Source organism: Ursus maritimus, unplaced genomic scaffold, assembly GCF_017311325.1.
Source record: "Ursus maritimus isolate PB19 unplaced genomic scaffold, ASM1731132v1 scaffold_8, whole genome shotgun sequence".
NCBI classification, from domain to species: Eukaryota; Metazoa; Chordata; class Mammalia; order Carnivora; family Ursidae; genus Ursus; species Ursus maritimus.
Genome location: NW_024426996.1, coordinates 19,782,924 through 19,809,967, shown reverse-complemented (window position 1 = coordinate 19,809,967; position 27,044 = coordinate 19,782,924). Strand labels below are relative to the sequence as shown.

At 47.6% G+C, this 27,044-nt stretch overlaps 1 protein-coding gene across 4 annotated transcripts; it reads left to right on the top strand.

Annotated features, from left to right (window-relative positions):
• Nucleotides 1–4,331: 4,331 nt before the first annotated feature.
• PRDM8 (PR/SET domain 8) lies at nt 4,332–24,800 on the top strand. Of its 4 annotated transcripts, XM_040625481.1 has the most exons (8): nt 4,332–4,739; nt 5,146–5,399; nt 16,584–16,687; nt 16,804–17,054; nt 18,130–18,270; nt 20,536–20,756; nt 21,749–21,980; nt 22,388–24,800. In XM_040625481.1, the coding sequence occupies exons 6-8, from the start codon at nt 20,538–20,540 to the stop codon at nt 23,989–23,991; spliced, it is 2,055 nt and encodes a 684-aa protein (XP_040481415.1). In that variant the 5' UTR covers nt 4,332–4,739; nt 5,146–5,399; nt 16,584–16,687; nt 16,804–17,054; nt 18,130–18,270; nt 20,536–20,537; the 3' UTR covers nt 23,992–24,800. The 4 variants fall into 4 exon arrangements, with proteins under 4 accessions (XP_040481415.1, XP_040481416.1, XP_040481417.1 ...); XM_040625482.1 differs by lacking the exon at nt 16,584–16,687; XM_040625483.1 differs by lacking the exons at nt 5,146–5,399; nt 16,584–16,687.
• Nucleotides 24,801–27,044: the final 2,244 nt, after the last annotated feature.

The following is a 27,044-nucleotide window of genomic DNA, read 5'->3' as shown; positions in this document are numbered from 1 at the left end:
CTTCCTGTTGCTGTGGGGTTGATTTGTTATGAGGTAGTCACCTTTTGCTGACACCTGGCTGGCTTCCTTGAAAATAAGTCAGCAAGTGACTAACCAGGCCTAGCAAGACTGATCCTGACACAGGAAGCCACAAAATGATGAAAGAGCTGGGGATGCCCAAAGGAAGTTAATAGGGTGTACTCTCAAATTCTTCCAGGTCTTGGCTTGCAAAGCCTGCCAAGACCTCTGGAAATCTCTCATGAGTGTTAGTTAGGACCTTTCAGCCCAAGAGCTCTGAAAGATGATTCTTAAAAACTTGGATGCTTAGGTTTACAAAGTCTTGCTAAGTAAGTTTTTTGTTTTTTAAGATTTTATTTACTTATTTGAGAGAGAGACAGAGCATGAGCAGGGGGGAGGAGGCAGAGGGAGAGGGAGAAGCAGGCTCCCCAGTAAGCAGGGAGACCCACACCAGGCTCAGTCCCAGGACCCTGGATCATGACCTGAGCCGAAGGCAGCCACTTAACCAGCTGAGCCACCCAGATGCCCCTAAAGTCTGCTAAGTTTTTACTTCCAGCTGGAAAGATGTCTGCAGAAAGCGTTCTCTGAGAATCTTATTTATGAATAATAATAGTTGTATGCTAGTTATTCTCCACTTGTCTCCTTGAGATCCATTCTCCATCCTTCTATGCCTAGCTCTATATCCTCAGAAGCTGACCTATGCAGATTCATCACCATGTTCCAATACCTTACCACCTACTTTCCAGTTGGGTTTGGCCAATGTTAGATATCAACATGAAACTGGAAGGTTTGAGCAGAGAGAGATTGGCATTCTTCCCTGCCTCCTCCTTGCTGTACCACTGCCTCTCTGGCATTAGCTATATCTCTATGATTCTCGCTGGGCCCCTCCTTCAAGGTTCCAGCTCTTACTTAGCTCCAGAAACACTAATTGCTCTCCTCAGAGTTTCCTGCTAAACTGTCTCTGTGTGCTTCATCATCTCATTTATTTCCATTACCATGCCCACATCTCTATAAATAGTCTCTTCATTTGGACTGAATTCTGTTTCCTTCTGGGTCCCTAATGATTACTACATTTTAAAATCTATGTGTGGCATTATTTCTAAGCCTCACCATAACCTTCAAGACTTTACTAACATTATTACACATTTACACGTAAGGACACATGATTCAGACAAGTAAAATGCCCAAAGTCACACATCTAGTAAACCAGAGTTGGGATTAAAACTCTAGTCCTAACAAAAGCCATTTTCCTTATTTCATTTAAATTTATAAACAGGGGCACCTGGGTGGTGCAGTCGGGTAAAGCCTCCGACTCTTGGTTTCTGCTGGGGTCTGATCTCAGTGTCATGAGATGGAGCACTGCATTGGGCTCCATGCTCAGGGCAGAGTTGGCCTGAGTTTCTCTCTCCCTCTCCCTTGGCCCTCCCCCACCCCATGCACTCACTCTCTCTCTCCCTCTCTCTCTAATAAATAAATCTTTATTTTTTTAAATATTTTATTTATTTATTTGTCAGAGGGAGAGAGTGCGCACAAGCAGGGGGAGCAGCAGGCAGAGGAAGAAGCAGGCTCCCTACTGAGCAAGGAGCGCGATGCAGGACTTCATCCCAAGACTCTGGGATCATGACCTGAGCCAAAGGCAGACGCTTAACTGACTGAGACACCCAGGCGTCCCAGTAAGTAAATCTTTAAATAAACCTTTATTTTTTTTAAAGATTTATTTATTTGAGAGAGAGAGAGAAAGCACAAGAGAGAGAAGGGTCAGAGGGAGAAGCAGACTCCCCGCTAAGCAGGGAGTCCGATGAGGGACTCAGTCCAGGGACTCCGGGATCATGACCTGAGCCAAAGGCAGATGCTTAACCAACTGAGCCACCCAGGCACCCTAAATAACTCTTTAAATAAATAAATAAATAAATAAATAAATAAATAATAAATATTTGTAAACAGATTATATTTATATTTTTCCCAAAACTTTATTTAACTATAAGTCAGATTTTATGTCACCTATTTTATGACTACGTTGATTAAGCTTGAGCCCTTATTTTGAAATAGAACTTGATGAAATTCACAAAGAAATTATTAAATTCAAGTACAGTATCCCCCCTAACTGATAAGTTTTAATGACTATAGTGAGAACAAAAGACTCTTATTTAAAACAATGATAAAACTTGAGAATCTGCTCTTGCCTGGTGCTAACATTGTCTTCTTTGCCTTCAATTTTTTGGCTGACACCCAGGCCTACAACTCAATAACCATTCCTACTTCCCTTATCCCTATCTTTTTCCACTTTAAAGCCTAGCTCCCCTGAACTCCTTTGTAGGTATCTGTGGCCAGGTGACCCAGGTCTGGATCACGAAAAACGAAAGTTATTCCTTTACTGATAAAAGGAAAGAACTATTTTTCTTTGCCCCTGTCCCCTGCTTCATGCTTAGAACAGTGGTGTGATGTCTGAAATTATAGCAGTCATCTTGTGACCATGAACCACTATAAGAATGCCCCAAATATTTCAAAATATATACTTACACTATAAAGAGTATTATCATTTTATATATTATATACAAGTACATATTCAATAAAGAGCTGTTAGACTTAACTTAAAAACTCTATTCTGCAATGCCTCAAACCTTGGAGTTTTGTTGTTGCTTTATTAAATATTGGATGGATAAAAAGAATATTTATAAAATATATGCATGGCATAAAGAAAAACAATACACTGACCAGCTAGGTAATTGCCACCCAGCCTAAGAAAAAAGACAACCTCAGAAGCAAGCTTTATCCTAGATTTTATGTTTATCCATCTTTTGCCATTTTAATAATCCCCTTTGCTTTCTTTTGTTCATCTTTATCCCTTTTGAAAGGCTAGGAATTAAGACCTTTAGCTCTTTTTCTCCATCCATGTTGCTAATGTATGAAACACTTTAGTCCCAACACACTTTATCTTTTAAAATTCAGGAGACAGCCTGACAGCTTCCCTCCCTTCTCAAATTACAAGGCAAAGAGAATGGTGCAACATTAAAATCAGCAGGTTTTTAAAGATTCTCTTTCTATTGGTAATCCAAAGACTTGAGGAGGACCACAGTTCATCTTTTCAGAGCTGGTTAAACAAAGGTACACACGGGATGTGGAGGGGTCTTACAGTTAGGGTTAGGGGGTTGGTCTTTGTATTTAGAGAACAAACTTTGAGGTTTCTGAAGGGGATCCCCTGCCCCTCCCTCAGCTCAGTACTAGGCAGGCAGACCCCTGCCCAAGCCTCCCTCCTGAGAACCTGCATATGCTTTCTTGCTAAATGACTCTTTGCACCGTTATCTCCTCACGGGATACATCTGTTGGGTGCCTTGCATCCTCAGCTCTGCTTTCATCTCTTCATATCGCAACACATTGTTTCCTCCACTCCTGGTGCCAGGGTGGAAGGGAGCCATCCCGCCCGGACGCGCTCAGGGATTGGCAGCGAATGAATGATTGGCAGCGGGTATCTCTGTCAGGGCTTTGGCATGCTGCAGAGTAGAAGCCCTGTGCTAATGAATGCCATCTACACCTACCAGATGTGCCACTGGGTGACATGCCAGATCTTTTACATAATGCCATTCTGCCGGACACGAGACAGCTGGGGGAGGGGAGTATATTTTAATGCCTTGGGGTGAGAGTGGGTCTTTTTTTTTTTTTTTTTTCCCAGATCTCCCGCCACCGCCCATACACCCAATCAGTTCCCCTTACAGTAGGCTAAAACCTATGGCTTGAGCTCCCTGAACAGATCCCTGGCTCTCTCCTATATTCATCACACCTTTTTCCTTTCTTGAGTTTGCTCCTCTCTCCTATTCAAACTCAGGAAAAGGGAATGTTATTTTTTTTAAAGTTAAAGATACAAAAACACTGGCAGGATCTGAAATGAAAAGGGGGGGACCACAATTCCTACCCCTCCCCCCTCAATCTCTCCTTCCCTATGCTAAATGTGCAACAGCTTTCTTCACCCCATCCCCTTCCTCTTCCACCGTCCACTGGAAACTAGTGTGTTTACCCCCAAGGGTGATATCCTGTCAGTGCCTGTCCCACGTTCTGGCTGAATAGTTGTCTTAGTGTGTAGGTGTCCAAAAATCCATGCCGTTGGAAAGAAATGTTTCCTGAAGTAGGATGAACAAAGTGGGAGGAAAGGGAAATGAGAAAACCATTTCTGAAGGATAGCGGTATGTGCACTCGGAGTGTTTGGGCTCCCCACCCACCCCACCGACCCCCACCCCCACTCTGCCCAGCTCTCCACACTCCCATCCCAGGGGAAATGAAGGAATTACCTAGGCGGTCCCCTGCTCTTTCACTAGACCTGCCAATCAGAACTGCCCCGAAATTCAGAGGGCTTGACAGCGGGAGGCCTCTGCTCCTCCTCCCCAAGGGCCAAACGCCCTCACCCTCTCCCACACACACTCAAGCACCCGGGCAGCTCCCGCGCCGCAGACCCCTGTCTTTTGCCTCCTTTGGGCCGAGCCGCCAGGCCCCTTCCCTTGCACGCGCACCCCGCCCGCTGCCGAGGCTCCAGATGGCGGCTCCTCGCGTTGGGCTCGAGGCCCCCAGACACCGCCCAGCAGCAGCCGGCGGTCGCTCCCTCCCTCCCTCCCAGCTGCTGCGGCAGAGACCGGGATGGACCGCTTCGCGAAGAGGGCAGGCTCGTCCACAGGCTCTGATTGGGGCAGGAGCCCTGCAGCCGAGGGGCAAGCAGGACCGTGTGCACGGGGAAGGAGCCCCGCAGGCCCCAGGTGAGGAAGCCGAGTCGGAGGGTGCAGGAAAAGAAGGGAGAGCCTGACCACTCTCATAGCTCGCTCACACCCCCTCGCTGTCCCCTGACCTTCCTTCCCGCACCACCTCCCAGTACCCCGCGCTGCAGGCCGAGCGGTAGCTGGACCCGAGCACCCGTAGGACCTTGGGGAGCGGCTGCACAGCCACCAGGAGGGGGCGCCCAGCTCCCCTGAGCCGGGGCTGTAGGGCGGGCTTTGCAGGGGATCCCGCCCGCAGCCCAGTAGGAGGTTGCTTCGGCCGGAAGGGTGCCCCCTTCTGCCAGAGAGCGGTAATGCCCACAGCTGTGACCACCTCCTTTCCCGTTCTCTCCTCTTCTTCCTACCCTCCTCATTTCCTATTTACTTCTCTTTTTTTCTTGCTTGCCAGGTTCCCTTCCTACCCTCCGTCTCCCTCCTTCCATTCTGGAACTTTCCTCTCCTTCCCTCGTCCCTTCACTGGCTCAGGAAGGGTTTGTCCGCCCACTGGGGGATGATGGGAAGGGGGATGCATCTCTTGCCTAGGCTCCGGCTCCTCTCCACAGATGCTTCTCTGAGTGCCCGAGTAAGCAGCCCTGAGACTGGCGGCCGCGGGGTTGTGCTCATTCTCTTACGGGCCAGGGGCGGGCGACTCTTTATTTGCCGGTGAGTGACGCGTTCGGGAGCAGCGCTTCCCCTGAACAGGTAGTTCGGAATTAATTCCTCTTGGAGGATGCATGTATGAAGTTCAGAGGCTTGGTACTGAGCCCCTTTCTTCCCCCCAAAAGTCAGGCTACTCGAGGGCATCTTCCCCTTACACATATCCTAAAAACCAAAAGTCTGTCTCCCAGGACAGTTCTCACTGCTTTCTCCTCCAAAGCAGTTTTGCTGGGTGCGGGGGAAGGGGGGTGCGAGGGAGGCACTAAAAGGCCACCGCGCCTGGCGTCGGCGCCCATCTGAGGTCCTCTCTAATCCCCCGTGTTCTGGCGTGTGCCCACAGACCCTCTGCTCACCCCTGTGCCGCGGCCCTTGGGCATTAGACCCCCGAGAGCACGTTCCGTAAGCTCCCAGCACAAATCCCCTCAGAAACATTAATCACAACCACCAGCGAATGCAAAACGTGTGCCCGTGCCGTGTCTGCTTTTTAATCCCGAATGTAATTCTGAAAAGCAGCATCAGAAAGGGGCTTTATTAATCCCTTACACGAACAAATACAATCTCTGACCTACTAGACTTGTTTTCCTGCAATTTCACGAAGAGTTAGTCTCACTAGAAGAATGTTCAAAGACAAAACTGTGAGAGAGACTTGCGGTGCATTAATGAAATAATGGGGTGCACTTCAGCCAAAAGACGCACCTGTTGGGAAGTGGAAGCACTGGCCAGGGGTCCTGAAATTCTGCAGCAGCAGAGTGGGGGTGGGGTAGGTAAGAGGGGCAAGGGAGAGTGACCTGGGTGGCAGGCACCCAACAAGGTTGGGAGCCTGGGAGGAAACCCAGTTCTCTCTCCTCCACAGGCTTGGGACCCAAGTGACCTCATCTGGGGGGCTGCCTCCTTATGAAGGTGCTAGGAGAGGCTGAGGGGCCCACCTCAAACACGCAGGGGTCAGGGTTTGACAGCCCCCTCAGGCCTGTTCCTCACACTTGAGATTTCACTATCATGTTCAATTAATCATATTTCTCTTCTCCCATTTTGTTCAAAACCATCTTCTAGTCCTTCATAATCGTAATTTGCTCCATTGCCTTTTATCTGTGATTAATTAGGAAATCAAAAAAGACAATGGAGGGTCGGGCCAATAAATTAGCTTTAGGGGCCGACAGACAGACAGACGGGGCCGTGTGGGTGGGCACCGCCAATCGAGTCTGGTGGGGGCCACCGCGGGCTGCGCAGGAAGGGGTTGAGAAAAGGCGCTGGGTGCGCTGAGTGGAGCGTCTGCTCTGAAATAACCCCAGTGGGTGCAAGCAAAGACTTCTCGCACAAAGTGGAGAGTCTCCTGTGATTTTTAGCTTTTCCTATTTGAGTCTAGAAAAAAAGAGAGGAAAGGATTTGGGTGGGGTGAGGGTGGAACTCCTATTTCTGTCAAAGAGGCCTCCCTCCTGGCAGATGAACAGATTTAAAGCCGGGTGTTTTTAAGCTGGGGTCTATTTCTTCCGGGGATGGAGAGTTAGATTTACTTTGGCATCCTTTCCTTCCCTCTCCACTTACCTACTAGTCTGAGGGAGAGCGAGAGGAAGGGAAGAAGGAAGGGAGGGGGAGAGAGAAAGAAAAACAGAGATTGGGAGACTCTGTTATTATGATCATATCATAACTCCCTGGCCAAAGAGACATGTTTGTAACACGGAGTCGCTCTCTGCTCTCGGCAGAGGCGCAGGACGGACGGTTCCGTATTCTTTTCTCCCTCCATGAAATCGATCACGCCTCCCAGACGGCTGAAGGAGGGCACTTTGCCACTCTTCACAGCTTCGCCCCAGCCTCTTTAGCTTTCAATTGAAAACCAATTAAAGGTTTCTATAAATCTGTTAGCTCCCCTTTTATCTGGGGACCCCTGATGCATGTGATACTGCCCTTTAGATGCCTCTTCCGTGTTTTGTTTTACAATTGTTGTATCAATATAATGCGGCCTTTCTTCTCCTGTCTCTATAGATACAGATACACAAGGAAAACCAAAGCTATTCAGTCTCCTCATTTGTCCAGCAGCCTAACAGTGGTGCCCTTTCTCTGCTGCTGCTCTCCCTGCTTCGGGAGCAGCAGTTATGGTAGAAGCAGATGGCTACTGATTGGGGGAGCTTTGTGGCTCTAATACTGAATACTTTATGGAAAAGGACTTTATCATGCTTCGCTGGGCAGAGGAACAAGGGGGTCAGATTTATGGCCAGGAAAAATAAATCTTTTCCAAGTTGTGGCTCCTTCTCACCAGTTGTCTCTTTTGCTGGTGGGGGGGCGGGAACATTGAGGAATTAGTTCTATTTTATTTTATTCTCTTTTCTACTAACAGCACTTTTTAGTCAGACTGAGAGGAGAGCAGACTAAGGCCAGAAGTTTATGGAATACCTTAGGTGACCACTGCTGCATCAGCATTCTCTGCCCTCAGGGAAAAAGCAGAAGGGTATGGTCTTGAACGCTGTCTGGGGCCATGTTTTCCCGGATGTTCTGTTAGTTCCTGGGTAAAACATCATCCTCCATGATCCTATTATCTATAGAGAACAAAAAGAGATGTAAGTGCTCCCATCTGAAAAATCAGAGAAGGTCGCTGGTATTGAAGGAGTCGGGCCCTGATGAGGCATATGGTGATGTATGTATGCTCCTCTACTCTGAAAGGGTCTGAGCTGCAAGGATGATTAAGAGATGTCTGTGCATGGACGTTTTTGGACTCCTAATTGAATTTTCAAGCTTCGGAGAATATACACATTCCAACACTCCACTGAAGGTCCAATTCACCCCAAGATAATTGATCCTTACATCTTTTCTCTTTTTTTCCCCTCACCTAAGTTTTACTTCTCTTGAGTCAGATATGCCCTATATCTGTTGCAGGAATGTATCCCTTCTCCATAAGCAGAGGGCCGAACCCCCTTGCTCCTCCTATTCCCAAAACCTGTTCCCTAGAGCAGTGCCACCCTCTATTCCATCTCCTCCTTTAGATCTTCCCCTCCCAGGGGCCATGACTAAAGACAAAATGCTCCCAACATTGAGAGCCAGGCACTGGCAGCCAGGCACAGAGACACGGAAGCCAATTCCAATCCTGGGTCTCCCATTCCACTCAGATAGACTCCTTGTTTCCTTAATATTTGAAATGACATTTTCTAGTCAAGAAATATCTGTTCAGAATCTTTCGTGTTCTAAGCTCCTTTTTCCTGCCTTTCCTGTTCATGCAGCTTCCTGAAGTGACCTCTAACTTTCTGCCACAAGCTAGTTCTTCCCAATTCTGCAGGCACTATCACCCTGCATAGCCACGCACACCTTTGTGCAGTTTCTCTTTGAAGAGGAGAAAAAGCACAGCAGAAAAACCAAGACTTAGAAATTACACTTACCTAGATTTCAAAGTGCCAGGCACTGAGATACCTCAAATAATTAACTGTTTGGGCTCTTACTGTGTGTTAGGCTGAATGCTCTGCCAGGCTTATCACATTTAATTACAACCCTTTGAGTTAGATATTATTCTCTCTAGTTCACATTCCCTTTCTTCACAGGAAACAGAAGCACAGAGAGGCTAACTAACCCAAGCAAGTAGTCCAGCTGGGATCTGAATCCAGGCTTCCTCTTCCAATATCCATAGCCACCCTATGAGATAAATGTTTTTGCTACTTTACAAATGAAGAAACTAAAGTTCAGAGAGGTTGGGTGATTTGCTCAAAGATACACAGCTAGTAGATTGCAGATCTGGGGTTCAAACACAAGCGTTTAGGATCCCAAATTCTGGGCTCTTAACCACTGCCTCTCGGATCCTTCACAAGAAAGAGCAATAAGGAGTCCACAACTGACCTCTGCTGCCGGACGGGAGATTTGGCAGAGCTTGAGGCTGTAGGCGTGGGGCGAACGTAACGCGCCCCCTCCCGGCTGCGGCTGCGCGAAAGTGGCGTGGGTCCCGGGTAGGAAGCTCAGTTCCGCAGCCCTGGCCCCAGGGGGGGCTCCGTCGGCCGTGCGGCCCACAATGCTCCGCGCGCAGCCCGCGTGCGGGCGTCGGGGGCGGAGCCAGAAAGTAGTAGGAGTGAGAACGCGCTGCTCGAAGTTGCAGGGCAGCAGTGCAGCTTCTCGCCCTCCCGCAACGGAGCCGCCGCAATTCGAGGCAGAGGAGGGACGGCGCGGCTCAGAGGCCCTGAGCCCTCGTCAGGGCGGCCGGCTGGTTCCCCAGGTTTCTCTGCCTACCCAAACTTTGGCTTTCTGGTCATAGCACTTGAATTAACCAGCGAGGCATTCACAAGCCCCTTGTCCTTCGCACGGGGACGTACTACTCCAGCCCTTGCTGCCCCGACCAGCCGCGTTTCTAATGTGACACGGCCGCTATCAGTTCTAAAAAAGGACTCCCTGGCGGATGAGGGATATAATTCTAATCGGCCTCCTGGCACAAAACTGCTGCCTTTTCCGAAATAAAGAGGGGAGGAGGGAATGGGGATTGCCGCCTGTGCTTGGAACAGTCGGGCCCCTCCTTTGGCAGTAGAAGGGATCCCTGAATACCTGAACAGATTCCTCCTGCGTCCTTTATCATCTAGTACCTCCTTCTAGTTTCCCTAGAAACTTCGAGAAATCCTTTAGCCTTCACTGAGTGACTTCGAAAGCGGGTGCACAAAACAATTCCCAAATTCTCTATAAAGGAAGCCAAGGCAGTGTCACTAAAAGTAGCCATAGCCAGCACGGAAATAGGTGTTTACTATGTGCCAGGCATTGCTCTCTGCACTTGCTAAATGTCACCTGACCCCTCACAATAACTTTATGAGAATTTCCTTTACCACTCCCGGTTTTCAGATGAAGGCCTGACGCACAGACCAGTTAAACAATTACCTGCCCGGCGTCAGGGGCCAGGATTCAAACCCGGGGAGTTTGTTTCCCTGGTGGAGTTGGGGCCTCAACCTGAGTTGTAGGTCCTTCTTGGGTCAGTTCTCCATACATCTGGGTCAGAAGACGGTTCCCTAATAAAGGTTTTGAGACCTCTCTGGGATGTCCAAGGCTGAAATGAAACTAACCCCGGCTCTTGGAAGTAATCCCTTACCATCTGCTCAAGAATTGGCTTTCCAAAACACGTTCACCCTCTTTCTCAGTCCTCACTGCGACCCCACCCGGGAGGCAGCTCTTTCCAGCCTTAGTTTTCTGAGGAGGAAAACCAAGGCTGGGAGAGGTCACTGGCAGCCCAGCACGTAATAGGTGAGAACATAGGTCCATGCCTCTGGAAAGGGGGCGGAGGAGACCCACTGCAGGAGGACAGGTGAAGGGGGTGGGGAGGAGAGTGCTGGCGGTGGTAAAAAGAGCATTGCTGCTCCCTGAAGACCAGCCTTCAGGACCCCTTTCTGCCCGAGTGGTGCCTAGCAGGAGACAGGAGTTGGCAATAATTCCAAGGAGGAGGCAGGAGGCTGGAGAACATGGAAAATGTGGCGCTTGCTCCCTGCTTAGTCCAGCGCGCATGGGGAGGGGAGCACACGGGGAGGGGGGCACACCTAGCACACCACCTGGCCTCTTCTCACCCCCACATTTAGGGTTTGCACTGGCTGCTTCTAAGAGAGACACCCCCAATGAAGGTGGCAAGTCTTGTTCTGCGCAGGTCCTGTCCAATGTCGAGGCTCTACACTCTTTGATGACTCATCCCAAACTTACGGAGAGCCATGCCTGACCTTCATGATACTGTCAGGGTAGTGACCTCCTGAGTCTCTCCCAGGGAGACCTCGTTAGCCCACATGGAAGCCCATCTCTGTCATTTGGCCTTCTCTGCACTCTTAGCTCTGTCGCTGAGCTCTTTACTGAGATACCAACACCAGGGACTCCAGACATCAGAAATTGTCTGCCTGTAGCAGACATAAGAATGGAACCAGCCACACTCTCAGTACATTGACTTTCCCCAAGATATTTTCACACATTCAGATGATTCTCACTTGTCTGGAAACATTAACATCCTAGGGCCTCAGGTAAACCGAGTCTAGATTGTAGATAATGCTATGAGGCATCTGATCACATACACAAGGTAGTAGATACTCAAATCATGTGGGAAATATATTCTTTAGAACTCTATTCAGTTTTGCTCCTCCAGGAATAATTGCTCTTCTGTAGGACTTCACACGAGCTATTTTCTGAAAACCATCCTACATGAAAACATGCAACAAGGAGCACTGACTACTCTATGAACATGGAGCCAAGAAAAATGAAAGTCCTGAAAGTTTTTTTAAATTGCTACCCTCAACAATATTCACTCCCAATCTGCTTACACACACACACACACACACACACACACACACACACACACACTAGAGGACCATATCTGGTTAGGTATAAAAATTGTTCAGACCTAAACTGAATTCTAGGCCTTCAGGAAATCTCAACATCCAGGTCATATTCAATATATTTACTTTTCTTGGGATTTTGTGAATAATTTGTTTGATACTTCTGGATAATATTTATTTTTAAAATATGTATTTTCCTCAGAACTTTAGAGGAGATTATGAATTATATCTTGGTTACCTTTATATTAAATTACTAGAAGACTATCAAATCAATCTGGGAACTGGCTTTTTTTTAAATAAAGATTTTATTTATTTATTTGACAGAGACAGCCAGTGAGAGAGGGAACACAAGCAGGGGAAGTGGGAGAGGAAGAAGCAGGCTCCTAGCAGAGGAGCCTGATGTGGGGCTCTATCCCAGAACACTGGGATCACGTCCTGAGCCGAAGGCAGACGCTTAACAACTGTGCCACCCAGGTGCCACTGGGAACTGGCTTTTTAATCAGCAAGTTCAAGAGAACAAGTGTAACTTTCAATGCCCTTGCCTGTTATTTCTGTCATTTTGTAATGTATATACAGTAGGACTGTTTATAGTAGTCAGGCAGTTACTGTTGTTTCTGACAAGTTGATCTTTGAATTCTCTGAGAGACCCCTTTTTCAAATATTAGAATGGAAGAAAGACTTCCACTGGTAATTTTAAGTGCTTATGAAAATCTACTAAAAACTATAGGCTTTCCATATGATGTTTGGGGAGACATTCCCTCATCCATGCTAGATTAATATGACTGGATTAAATCGTGAAACACCTGCAGTTCATTTGAATTGAAATCAGGAAAGATGGTCTTCACTCAAAGAGTCCAATATGCAATATAACCAGGGGAGCAGTGTACGTATGAAAGCATAGTTTGTGAAGAAATCAGACTATATTTTCAAGGCTCTAACAAAGCAATACGAATCACTGCTGTTGTGGTTACTGATTGATATCTATTCCCCAAATCCTTTTCATTTTTTTTTTCTTTTTTGCCTCTCTTTTCCTTAGAGAAAATCAGATGTCTGTCTCTCTTCAGCTTTGGGTAAAGAATGCCATGGACAGATTCCAAGCTAGAAAGTCCTGGGCATGTGTGCATTCTGCCTAGACCTCCTTCTCAGGAGAGGAATGCTTTATGCTGCTCATCCCCCAACAGCCCAATTTAAAATCAAAGTCCATACCTTAGAGAACTAGCTGGGATTAGATGCTAGATAATCTTCCTATTATGAATCCAATGTATGTCAATCAGCACCTGTCTTTTTAACTCAGGAATTATACACAGCCTAAAACAGAGAGAAAAAGTGCTGGAACTCAAGTGCTATTGGGATAATGTCCCTTCTCCTGGCTGTGTAAAGAAATGTGATGTAGAACCTCTCAACTTAGTGACATTCCTAAGGCCTACACGCCGTCTTCTTAAAATCTGATGCTCTCTCCCATTTGAGACTGCTGGACAGCCCTTGGTCCCCAGTTTGCCTGGAAAGCCTGGCTCAGGGGGTGAGGAAGCTCTGAGTGGCTGACTGTGGCCCTGCTTACATTTCCTTCTGTCCCCCTTAGTCCTCCTGCTGAGACCTATTCAAGGGCTGTGGTGTCTTAGTCCCGGAAGGACCTCCTAAGACCTCATAACCTACAGATCTGACAAAACCTGGATACTCCCTGCTAGCTCTTTAGATATTGTATGGGGAGTAGTATAAAACCTGAGAGAATCTAAGGGGTCAGGATGCTGGGTAGTGGATCTGGTTCACAGGTCACACTCACATAGGTGAGCACGAGGCATTGATTTCGGATTTGTGGTAGTTGTCTTCAATATCACCTCAGTTTGCTAGCCCTGCTAGAAGTCATACTCAAAAGCCATTAAGCCAGTTAACTACAACTCAGATCCAGGAGAGGAAGTGAACTACACAGAGTCCTCAAAGACTATCCAGCTCACAGCTGAACTCCCAAGAGAAGGGTGAGTGGAACTTGAGATCCCTCACGGAGAAGGTTATAAACTTGAGAAAGGTAGGTTATAATCATAATGACAATAGTTGTAGCATAGCAGTAGCATTAAAAATAGCTACCATTTATTGAGAAACAGGAAAAGCTGAAGCAAGAACAACGTGAGTCAGGAGTAATGGTCCCTGAACTTGGGAGAGTGGAGTCCCTTCTCCCAGGCTACAATGTTATTCATCCTTTGAGAATCTAGCTATCCCAGGACCAGCCTGGGAAACATTCATTCATTTATCACCTGATGAACCAACTGTAATACTTAGGCAAGGAATAGATGGAAACTGACATTGCCATGTACACTTACAAAAAAAACAAAGTGCCCCCCATTCCTGTAAACTTTTATCCAGCTCAGCAAGTCTGCCTCTTCTTGTCTCTAAGTTGTCCCTTAGAAAGTTTCTTATTCCCCAAGGTGAGGCTGTGCAATGCAATACCCCTCTGAGAAGGTCCATTCTTTACCTCCCCAACCCTCACAGCCCCATCTGGAGACCTCCCTATGTGACATTAATAAGCTTAGGAAAAAGTCTCCACACACTGTTTCATTGGCCATCCTCTTGTCTTCCAGTGCATTCTCCCTTTCACCATGAATTGCTTTTTTTTTTTTTTTTTATTGGACAACTGAGGCTTTGCTGGTGTAGTGCTTTGGAGGTAGGATTAGAGGGGGATGAACCAGGACCTGGAAAGGAAGAGAGAAAGAAAAACAATGGGTTTTCATTCTTGAAGGGTAATAATCCTTCTAAGTGAGTTACTCTTAGAGACTTCACCAGCCTCCTATCACAGAAGCTGAAGTATTTTGGGCTCCACTTCTCTATCCTGGGAGGGAAAAGGGCATTTCCATTCTAATACTCACTAAGAATCAGATTTCCTTTCTTACCCTTTCTCCACCCTCTCACTTAGTTCATAAAAGGCACAACCTCAGGAATCATTCATCAACCTCTCTCCAGCCTTCTCTTCCAAAACAATACTGCAGTTGTCTACATGTGTATTTCTTAGCATAACTGCATGAAGCCTTGCTAAAGGGAGCAAGGTGAACATACCTTCACTCTTCATTGTTATTTCTCTAATCATTTAATTGGAATTAAAATCCCGGGGAAAAGTGCTCCAAATATAAACGCATTGTTCCATGTGAATTAAATAAAACTATTGACTGAGATGCATTGTTATAGTACTGTTTGAAACTGAATAAATGTCTCAATCCTTCATTTAGTATCAGTGAATTCCAGTAAGTAATAAGGCAGAGTGATTTCAAAGTAGTTTATGCACCATTTTAGCCCATAAATTTCTAGGGAAATAAAAGTAATTTGTAGATTCTCTTTACATCCTATTAATAATTGTCATTAAGACCATTTGTATTACCAAGCAAAATCTGCATCATTTAAAATACTAGAAAACCCTCAAAGTAGGAATGTCAGGCTTAATCTTACCCATATTTGTTTTTTGTTATAGCAGTCATTCGATACATAAGACAAAGAGTTGGTTGGATTCATAGAATATTAAAAATTCTTTTATTTGGGGATTTTTGCCTGAAATCAGTAGGGGAAATCTTAATTAGAGGGCAGAAAAGAGAAACTGAGAGTAAATACCTGATGGTCAGATTCTCCATACATCTCTCCCCTCATTGATGTATACAATTTCACCTATTTTCTGTCTCGGAATTTGCAAGGTCAAACTCCCCCACCCCCAACTTATTATCAGAAACATTTTTTATTTTATACAAACTGGAGTCTAGGTTTCAGAACTTCAAAGGAGACATGGTCTAAATGTCCTGTATATTTAAGAAAAGAAAAGCCAGGGGAAAGAAAAAATATGTTCCATTTAGAGTTTAGGGTTATCTAAATGCCCACACCCTGAAGTGGATGCTTTTATATTTACAACATGTAAGAGGATTTTTTTAGGTGGCTTGAATGGACAGATGACTTTTTCTGGGAAAGACAAACTTTCCGTTCTCTAAATAAAGAAGACTCTAAGGATTGCTCTGTTCAACAGTTTAATGGAATTAGGGTCATGGGCACTGCACGCACACACACACACACACACACACACACACACATACCATCGCTTTATCAGGCTATAGTTTCTAAAGGACCACAACACTCTTATGGCTAATTCTTTATCTTAACTTGCTGTTGTTCACACCTGTGCCTCTCTTGCCCTTTCTTTTTCCTTTTCTTCTCTGAATTCACTTAAGTGACCACTATTCCTTTTCAGATGTTTGGGGAAATTCTTTTGACATTTCTAATTCTACCCCCCCTTTTCTTTAAACAAGTGATGGGGAGGAGGGAATGCTTTCTTGTGTATGTGAGAGAGTAGGGATGTATGAATGAAGCATCTAGTCATAAGACAATTAGTGGCTAAAACACTCAAAGATCCTTATATACAGACACGTGAGAGTCCTCAGCATTGAGCTTTGGTCAGAGTTGCCCTTTGCCAAACTGTTTAAAAGTGTTCACACATGCGTAAGAGAAATGATAGGTTAAGAGGAAAGACAATTGCAGTTTAAGAAGCTTTGAAAAGTTAGTAGCTAACCTGGAAATGAAGGGGAAATTCCTCTCTTCCTCACTAATGTATAGGGATTTTGCAACCCTTCTTTTACCGAGTCCCTGTTTAAACAGAGGCAACAGCTCTGTCTGATCAGAAAAACTTGGAATTTATGCGGGGGAGGAGTGAGCTAACCAAGACCCAGTGAAAATGGAGGGAAGGAGTGAGAGATAGAAGAGAGGGAGAGAGAGAGATCAAGAAGAGAACTCACGTAGTGGGAAATTACTCCCACATTTTTATTTCTGCACAGCAAAACCCTCCCCTGGCCTCCTTGGACTGCGGGCGCGGAGAGGAAGGGCGCTCCGGGTTTTGCTGGGTTCCGGAGGGAGGTCTCACAGTTGGGAGGGGATCAAACCAACACTGTGCGCACCGTTTCCTTTTAAGCTGCTCTTTGCCAACCCCCAAACCACTTACCTTATTTCAACACTGGATAAAAACGAGACTGTCTCCGCCTTAAGTCATGGTTCTGCTCGGTCCACTTCAGCCAGGTACACAATCCGATTTATCCTGAAGCTAACAGATTGTTCTCTTCAAAGTAGTGGTGTTGTGGGTGGGGCTGAGAGAGTGGAGCCGCCTATACACTCAAAGGTCTTTCTTCCCAAAGGAGTTGAGAGTTGAAAGGCGAAAAAGAACCCAGAGATCCCCTAGCGAAAATGTGTTGCGGCCCCTGTTGAAGGAGTCAACTTTCAGGCTGTTAAAGTCCTCAAGTCATTAGCATCAGCTGCGGCACAAGAGGGGCAAGCCAGCGCCTCTAAGTGGCTTAGCGCACAAACGAGGCTCCCGAGACGACCGCGGCAACCCCATCCGCTCTTCCACTACCGGCTGGATGTAAATTGCTCTCCGGAGCCCATCGTGGTAATAATTTTTACTTTGACTACCCCCCTCCGAGGTCTTAGAAGGTGGGGCCGCCCCCAACATGGGACCCCCTCCGGGACTACGAAGAACGCGCCAGGCAGAGAGCGGAAAGGCAGGAACATCTTGAGTCTAGTAACCTGGGTTCTTCCCACCAATCTCCCCTCACCCTTCCCCTGCCCGGGTACTCGAGTTCTAGGACCAAATGACCCCAGTAAATCCCCTGCCGTAGTCTGGCGGCGTCCTCGCTCCATCCTCCTCACCCCATCTCTGGGTCCAGGGGAAGACAGAGCCAAGTTCTCACCAAAGCGCATCCTTTCTGAATCTTGTTCGGAGGGGCTTGGTAGGGTGAGCTCTCCAAGAGAGAGCTGGCTTGGGTTTATCACCCTCAGGCAACTAGCTGCGCAAATCAGCGGTGGCTCAATGGCCAGGGAATCCCTCGGGGCTTATCCGCAACCCCCCACCCCTTTACTGAACTCAGCCTCGGGAAATGCGCGCGAGCTCCGTGCGCGCGCTGGGTGGCCAGCTCTCTGCCAGAGGTTCTCCAAGTGCCAAGAGAAACGGAGAAAGGCCCGCTCCAGTTCTTTTGGTACTTCCCTTTCCGACCCCGAAACTGATTTTTCCCTCCTCACAGTCCCAGAGGGCCGAAGCTTTAGGAGGCGGCGGACCGGGCCGCGCTCAGAGAGGCTTTGCGACTTGGGGAAGGTGCTCAGGACCTACGAGGCGCGGGCAGGCCAGAGAGACCGCTGCGAGGCAGGCTGCGCCGGAGGGAGCGCCCAGCCCAGCAAAGAGTTAAAGGGAGGGGACGTGGGCTGTCACGCGTCATTGGGCAGATTATGTGCAGCAAACAAAAAGTGTGTGTCTGCGTGCCAGTCAGTCACTGCATCGGGTCCATCTGTACAACTCTCTCCGCGCGCTCTCGCTGTCTCGCTCTCGCTCTCCCCTCTTACTCTCTCCTCATCTCTCTCACCCTATCTCTCCATCTCTCTCTCTCTCTCTCTCTCTCTCTCTCTCTCTCTCTCTCTCTCTCTTTCTCCCTCTCTTTCTCCCTCCCTCTCTCTCCCTCTCCTCTCTTTAGGCACTGCCTACGTACGAGACAGCAACACCAACACCTCTTGACATGGAAACGCACTGATACAATAGGCAAAAGAAACACTCGATTGCATCCCCCGGTTCCAGGTGGCCTTATTTGGGCGATTCGTTCCTGACCTTATTCCTGGTAAGTCTCTGGGCTTAGATGTGGGAGGGGGGTGGGGAAGAAGGCAGGTTTGGTACGGAGAGTGGAAAATTTTGTCGTCCGTCTCGTCATCCACCAGAAAAGAGGGAAACATAATTGTTGAGGGGATCTCTACTGGCAATAAGATTATACAAAGGGAGGAGCGGGTGGGGATCACTTTGCGGGAGAAGCAAGCGACGGGGAGCCGCGCGGCCGCCAGACAATGCCTGCCTCCGGGGAGGGCGAGCGGCCGGCGGCAGCGACGCGCACTCGGCGAGCCCGGCGGGCTCTGGGGAGGATCCCCCGGGCGCCGGGAGCTGGGGCCTAGAGCAGGTTGCAGGGCTCTGAAGGGCTGGGTGGCAGAGGCGACCGCACGCCGGCGGGCGAGCCCAGGCTCTCGCCCAGCGGTGATTGTGGCCAGCTCGAGGCTCGTGGCGGCCGCCGCTGCGACGCGAACCCCTATTAGCGCGGCGTAGCGAGGATCTTTTCACCGTATTGTTAGGTAGAACTGCATTTTAATGATTGCGTCCCTGCTGTTGCCCGAAGTGACGGGGCGACCTCCCGGCACAATGAAACGTCTGTGTGAAAGAGACTTTTAAAGGAAGAGAGAAATTGAGGCATAAAACGCTGAATTGAGGAAACTGAAAAGGAGAGAATAGGATTCCGTTGAAAAGGAGATGAGAGATTCTGAAGGGTTTTTTTTTTTAACGTATTTAAATTTGCAATTAGAGATCAGAAGGGCTACCTTGTGTGGGGTAAAAATGCCCAGAGATAGATGCTGTAATATAGTAAAGTAAGTTTCTACTTTATGGATATTTTCTCTTATTTCTGTCTGGAAGAAACAGCCCAATACTTGACATTTAGAGGATGTAATGGAAAAAGAGGCTGACCAAAGTTTCATGCTCTGTTAGCTGGAAAGGGGGGGGGGGAAGCTCTACCTTGTAATCACATTTGCAAGATTAATTGGTTAATAGACATTAAGATAAAAATGGACATTACTAATATTATTCCATAATGAACAGCTTCTCAGGAAAAGAATTAGGTCTATTCTTTCCTGCTACTTAAATTATACAAAGCATACATAAATTACTGCCTATCCAGACATTATTAGGGAAAAACCAACTTGGGGGAATCTTTTAATCAGTCAGAGTTAACAATACAGTTAGTTCAAAGCCAGTTTAAAATTTAAATACCTGCTTTGTTCTTTTTAAAAATGACAAGTTTTGTAAGGGTGTCCAGTGGCATAGGAAGGGAAATGTCTCTTTATGACAGCTTAATAGAGCCCTCCATCAGGGTAGTAAACTTTCTAAATTGCTGTGGATTAAACTGAGAGCCCACAGAGGTCTACCCAAGTGGGGCTGCCCCTTCTTGCCCGAACAGGGTCATATCTGGGGGAGCGAGAATTCACCAGTCACGACACATGCAGTATTTCAATCAGGGGACACTTCAGGCCTGCCCTGTACCTCCTCACTTCATGAGGCACATGCAACTCAAGCCACCCCCTTGTATAACAAGGTAACTGGGAGTCACCCTCATCCATAAATCAGCATGTCGAGAAAAAAATAATTACCTCTGCTTGCTGCTTTTAATTAAAGCCTCGGAGGGACAGTGTTGGATTATGGTAATGAACAGACATACGTCCCCTCTTGTAGGCTGCAGAGAAAGGTTAGCTGACACAGAATCAGTGGCCCTGACACTCTACTTGAAATCCATTCGCCATGCTCGGCTGTCTCTGCCTGCTCACTAAGGCTGCTCCCCTCTTTGGAAGAAAGAAAACAGCAACTCCTAGGCACCCAGTTCAATACATAAGAAGAGAGGAGAGGAGCTTTCTCCCAAGGGTTGGAAGTTTCTTTCAGTCGGGGAAAGTCTCTAGGCTAGTAAAAAAAAAAAAAAAAAAAAAAAAATCCTATTGTTCTCCCCACCCTTATTCCCCAAATCCTGGCCCATCCTCCCCCAAGGTAATGTAAAAAACCAATCTGTCTTTCCTAGCCCTGTTTTCCTTCTCAAAAGCGTCCACTCTGAGCTCCCAGGATTCCAATTATTTTAAAAAGGGGGTGGTGTGGGGAGTACTCCTCAGTTGGCATTTTCAAAATATGCCAGATTTAATCTGCCACTGGCTTTATTTTTGAAATCAAGGCTATGCAAAAATTAGGCAAATTCAAGAAAATATGTCTAATAGTTGCAATGTTCTGCCTGGATTCATAGAGGCAAAAGGAGTAAATACGGAGTAATGTAAGTTGTTTCCTTGTTCTGTTTATCTGTCACCAGTGATGGAGGATTCAGGCATCCAGCGAGGCATCTGGGATGGAGATGCCAAGGCTGTCCAGCAATGTCTGACAGATATTTTTACCAGTGTTTACACCACCTGCGACATCCCTGAGAATGCTATATTTGGTCCCTGCATCCTGAGCCATACTTCCCTGTACGACAGCATAGCTTTCATAGCTCTCAAGTCCACGGACAAGAGAACAGTCCCCTATATCTTCCGGGTAAGTCTTGGCCAGTGCTGCATAGGGTATGAGGGTAATCCCATGTTGAAAACTGACCTAAGATCATTCTAATGACAAGCTGAGATAGGTTCTGAATGTAGAAAGTGAAATAATATGAGACATCCTATTTTACACATCAAAAAATAGAAAAGGAATATTAAACTCAAATTATTGTCAACTGATTTCTGGAATAAATGACACAATTTGATTTGGGATGCCAGGTATATCTAAATCACTGCCTCAGTTCTGGGCTTTTCTGGTGATGAACACAACTTCCTTAACTCTTTGGGAGATTTCAACTAGGGTGGAAGCTCTTTGCATACTAAGTACTTTCCATAAGTACTTTTATTATAAGTATTCGGTGGATTTCTGTTCCAACCTAGGAGGCCTTCTTTTCCTCTAAATGTTACTCTTTCTAGGAAGCTAGCTAGTCCCAGAATTTGTATTTAATGAAAATGTTAATGACTTGACAATAAAACATCATTAAATTCATATGTTTGAGTTTCAAGATATGTCCTCCCACTTTCTATTCTTTCTTTACAAAGAAAAATTACCAATTTTTTAAGGCAAAATTAGGAAGATGAATGAATGCCATGGAACAATTTCTAAGACCTAAGCTTGCTTTTTAACTTCTGAAGCAAACAAAATTTCTCACGCTTTCGTAATGTGGGGTAATTTAGAAGTGAATTCTCAAGAGGTTTATATTAATTTGAATTGTAAGGAGGAATTTCCTCATTTGATATTCAACCAATATAAGAAAACCACAGCTTAATCTATACGATTGATACAGTGTTTCAAAGGACAGTTATCTTGCCTGCCGGTTCCAATCACAAAGATGGGTGCCAACTTGGGTCATGGTTAAGCTTGATCTCAGATAATTCTTTGGAAAAGAATAACAAAAACGAAATGGTCCTGGCTTCTTGGCTGCATTCTCTCACGAGAGTCTCCCTCCCCCCTCCTTCTTGTATTCTTTCTTTTTTTCTAAACTGTAGGTAGACACCTCAGCGGCAAACGGATCTTCAGAAGGTCTCATGTGGCTGCGACTTGTCCAATCAGCCAGAGATAAAGAAGAGCAGAACCTTGAAGCCTATATAAAAAACGGACAGCTGTTTTACCGCTCTCTCCGCAGGATTGCCAAAGACGAGGAGTTACTAGTTTGGTATGGGAAAGAACTGACTGAGTTACTCTTGCTCTGCCCCTCTAGATCCCACAGCAAAATGAATGGTAGGTTGGCTCGCGACCTGCGACGGGGCCCTTCGCTAGCGGGGGAGACGCAGGGAGAGGCGGGGGCTCCCTTTGGCGCACTGGCGCCTTTCCTCCCTTAAGGCACCTGCTGGGGAACTTCGGAGGTATAGTCCGGAATGAGGCTGGGACAGATAGATGAGAATAAATTGGGGAACACTTGGCTTGATGACTGCACTCCCTCTGATTTGGAGGGAAGGTTAGATCTGGTCGGACAGGGTACTCTTCTCAGGCGCTCAGGTCCTGAGAGATGAAGGTGATTTGTGAAGAGGGTGATGGCAAACTGGTCTGGAGACGATGCTTAGTAATCATGTGGTGTGGGTGTGTGTGCGTGTGTGTGTGTGTGTGTGTGTGTGTGCGTGTGTGCGTGGTGTTTTCTCACTAAGCAGGGTCGTCCCCTTACACATGCCTGGAATGCAGCCAACGTTTCCAGTTTGAGTTCCCCTATGTGGCGCATCTGCGCTTCCGCTGCCCCAAGAGACTTCACAGCGCTGATGCCAGCCCCCAAGAAGAGCAAGGCGGCGGCGTGGGCACCAAGGATCACGGGGGCGGGGGCGGTGGCAAGGACCAGCAGCAGCAGCAGCAACAAGAGGCGCCCTTGGGCCCCGGCCCCAAGTTCGGCAAAGCCGGCCCCATCCACCACTACCCGGCCCCCTCCCCCGAGGGCAGTAACCAGCCTGCTGCTGGCGGCGGCGGCGGCGCCAAGCCCTCCACGGACTTTCACAACCTGGCCCGGGAGCTCGAAAACTCGGGGGGAGGCAACAGCTGCTCCCCGGTCCGGAGCCTCGGCAGCGGCGGCAGCCACCAGGAGGCGGAGCTGAGTCCCGACGGCAATGCCACCGGCGGCGGCAAGGGGAAGAGGAAATTCCCGGAGGAGGCGGCTGAGGGGGGCGGCGGCGTGGGGCTGGTGGGGGGCCGGGGTCGCTTCTCCGAGCGGCCCCTGCCCGCCTCCAAGGAGGACTTAGTTTGCACGCCGCAGCAGTACCGCGCCTCGGGCAGCTACTTCAGCCTGGAAGAGAACGGCCGCCTTTTCGCGCCGCCCAGCCCCGAGACCGGCGAGGCGAAGCGCAGCGCCTTCGTGGAGGTGAAGAAGGCGGCCCGAGCTGCGGGTCTGCAGGAGGAGGCGGCCGCCGACGGCGGGGGCGCGGCCGCCGAGGACCAGGACGCTGGCGGCGGCGGCGGCTCCTCCACGCCCGTGGCCGCCTCGCCGGCCGGCGCCGACAAACTGCTGGCCCCGCGGCCTGGGGGCCCTCTGCCTAGCCGGCTGGAGGGCGGCAGCCCGGCGCGGGGCAGCGCCTTCACCTCGGTGCCGCAGCTGGGCGGCGCGGGCGGCAACGGGGCGGGCGGCGGCGCGGGCGCGGGGGCCTCCGGCGGCGCGGGCGGCGGCCAGGGTGCCGCCTCGGACGAGCGCAAGAGCGCCTTCTCGCAGCCGGCGCGCTCCTTCTCACAGCTGTCCCCGCTGGTGCTGGGCCAGAAGCTGAGCGCGCTCGAGCCGTGCCACCCCGGCGACGGGGTGGGCCCCACCAGACTCTACCCTGCCGCCACCGACCCTCTGGCCGTGAAGCTCCAGGGGGCCGCGGACCTGAACGGAGGTTGCGGGGCCCTGCCGAGCGGCGGCGGCGGCGGCGGCCTGCCCAAACAGAACCCCTTCCTCTACGCCACCGCTTTCTGGCCCAAGAGCTCCGCGGCCGCGGCAGCGGCGGCGGCGGCGGCCGCGGGGCCCCTGCAGTTGCAGCTGCCCTCTGCGCTCACGCTGCTGCCGCCCTCCTTCACCTCGCTGTGTCTGCCCGCGCAGAACTGGTGCGCCAAGTGCAATGCCTCCTTCCGCATGACCTCCGACCTGGTGTACCACATGCGGTCGCACCACAAAAAGGAGTACGCGATGGAGCCCTTGGTGAAGCGGCGGCGGGAGGAGAAACTCAAGTGTCCCATTTGCAATGAGTCCTTCAGGGAGCGCCACCACCTCTCCAGGCACATGACCTCGCATAATTGACACGGAAAGGACCCTAGCTTTCCACGCGCGCACACTCACAGTCAAGCCACCTACAGGAAAAACACGCGAGGACATCCACCACCTCCTTGTGACCTGAAACTTTGCACCCAGAGACAGACAGAAGAAACCACACACTCAAACATACACGTGCCACCCCCAGCCTTTTCATTTACATGTTTACCTGCGACCTACATTACACACACACACACACACACACACACACGCACAAACACGCTCAAAAGCAAGACAGGATGGTGGATTTTTGATTGGGTGGGTTGTTCGAGGGGTTTTCTTTTGAATGCACGCATTTTCACTTTCCAAAAACAAAGGTACATTTTTTAAAATGTCATATATTGCAACATATTGATGCATTTGTCATACGTTTCTACTTAAATTATTAAGCACTTACGGTTTAAATGTAATAATTATATGTAAGGGCAAAATTTATTTTAGATATAAAGTAAAGGAGGAGGGTGAGATGCTTTCTGCATTTCTTGAGGACAGTTTGTGTTCTTACAAAAATAAATAAAATGAAGAAAAAGGGGTCACCATTCAATTTAAGTTTCCAGGGGGAAGTGCATGTATCACGAAATGATTATGGACTTCAGTAAAGAATGTCATCATTATGTAAATATGTATTTCCTTTTAATACAAAGTGTAATTTTGTGCCAGTGAAATGGAGTCTGAATAGTTATGTGTTTCTTTTATCCCTGGAAAGATTTATTAAACTTTATAGATTATCCAGGTATGTTGGATGCTTTGACAATAAATGACTATTTTCTTCGAAGCAATTATTTGGAAAGTGTTTTTAAGTATTTTTATTTTTTTTTTTGTAGCTAAGGGCTACACTTTGAGTAGACACCACCTATTTTCATTGAGTCTCTGAAAAGAAGAGAAGAGATAGCAGAAGAAAGCAATAATAAACCCTGTCCCACTTACATTTATTTACCCTAAGCCAATATTGAACCTAAAAGTGAGAAGACAAAGTTTGATTATTGTTTGTAAAACCTTTATCTGGAAAGTGTTGGTCTTCTTCATCAAAGGACAAATCTTTTAGACAAAGATGTCTGCCATGAAGCTAACCTGTCAGTGGGATGTCAGCATTCTTTTCAGCAGCAGGATAATTAACATCTTCACAAGTGGCCAAAGACGATTTCCAGGCCTTGATCAGAGAAGCCAGATGAAAAGCCCACTTTAATTCTACGAGTGAGGCCTATGTGGAGGAGTATCCTGTGCTCCAGAACCCTTCAGCATGCTGTCATTATCCATTAAGAGACCCCATGGGGAGTTTCTTTAGAAACCAAAGTGAAATGATCATGATAGTCTATGTATTGCTGGGCCTAGCCTTCTTTCTAAGGGCCTAGCTGGGCCTAGCTTGAGCGGCTGCACAGCCTCTGGAAACAAAACAGTCCTAGGGCATTACGATACAGAGGAACCTGATAATTTTCCTCCTCTACCTGTTCTTCCTCTTATGAAGACTCTCTCTATACTCTGCATATACTGACAATTCTTAGTTAAGTTGTTCAGCAACCATTAGGTGCAAAACCATAAAAAGGATGATCTTTTAGGTCTTAGGGTAGCCTGCACTTAATCCATTCTCTTCATTCTAGAAATGCTCTAGGAACAGACACTATCCTGGTTTATCTATCACAGGAGGTGTTCTTTCCCATTTTTGTCCTCCACATCTGGCCAGTCCTCCACTATGTCAGAAGGAGGACACCTGTGACAAAGTCTGAAATGGGAAACTTGCACACTGTCTCATTGAAGGCATTCAATGGTTTCGCCTCTAAAAGGATTTGAAAGCTTTCATTATCTTAAGGTAACTACAGAACACGTTTCGATGAGGGCAGGCAGCAAGTAAAGACCAGGGGTAGGGCAGAGAGATGTATCCATAGTGTGTCTCCTGTTGGGTGAAAAAGCAGATTGACGTCCTTATCATCTAAGGACTTTCCTGTCCTACATTTCTCTGAGATCTGCTCTCAGTTTTCCTAGGCAACAGTTGCATGATCTGAAACACTCATCCCCAGCAAAGTGGAATGCGAACAGTCCAAAATTTCAGTTTTAACTGCTCTTCATGACTCAGATGACTCTGCAGCATCACTGGTGTCATCTGATTTAGCTGCATTCTGGTTTTCTCATCTATATAATAAGTGAGACGGGTTCTGCTATCTTTAAACTACTTCCAGCACTGGGGAATTGTTTTTTGCAATGGATTAATCAGACCCCGATGAAATCTAAAGGGGGATGTGTAGAGAAAAGACCAAGATTGGCCATGAAGCAAATTTGATGGCAAGAAGTAGGAAAGATATTTGGGGGCAAATGAAAGATGGGTCTCAAGATATCCTTAAATCACAATGCTTGAGAGGCTAACTAAATAGTCCATGCCTGGGATACTAGTGGATCTCTGGAGCAAAAGTATCTTTAAAACCAGCCAACCAACCAACAACACAGGTTGCTTGGGGTCTAACTTTCCAAAACAAATAAACAAACAAACAAAACTCCCCAAAACTTAAATGCTCCTATGTTTCTGTCCAGAATCTCCTTTTCACTAGGAGGCTTTGTTACCTGTTGGGGATTCAGAGATGAACTTAGGTCTAGAAAAAAGGTAAGCAGATGCTCCTTTTTGTAAAGTCTGGAATCATATAGTTTGAAGGACATCTGGAGATTTCCGTTGTGTTTTCTTCTGTATGGTCATTAACTTAACACAATCAGGAAGAAAGCCAAATCTTGGCTGAGCTACTGCCCAGAAGATCCAGGTGGGTGTGTTTGTGGCAGACACTTTAGGGCTGAGCCCCTGTGCTGATCAATCTGCCCACAAGACCTTTTTGGCGGGAATTAGTGGGGGAAGGGTGCCCAGAGCTAGTTTTGCCTTCAGCCAAAGCAAACTGAGAAATGTTTTCTTTTAATGCTGCATTTTCAAGCTTTCGGATGTATCTTAACTCTCTCCATGTCTGAACTTTCTCAGATGAGACATTCTAAGATTCCATAACCCCATCATCTACCCAGCTAACGGAGCTGGCTGGCTGGGGCCGTGGGCATAGACGTCTGCACAC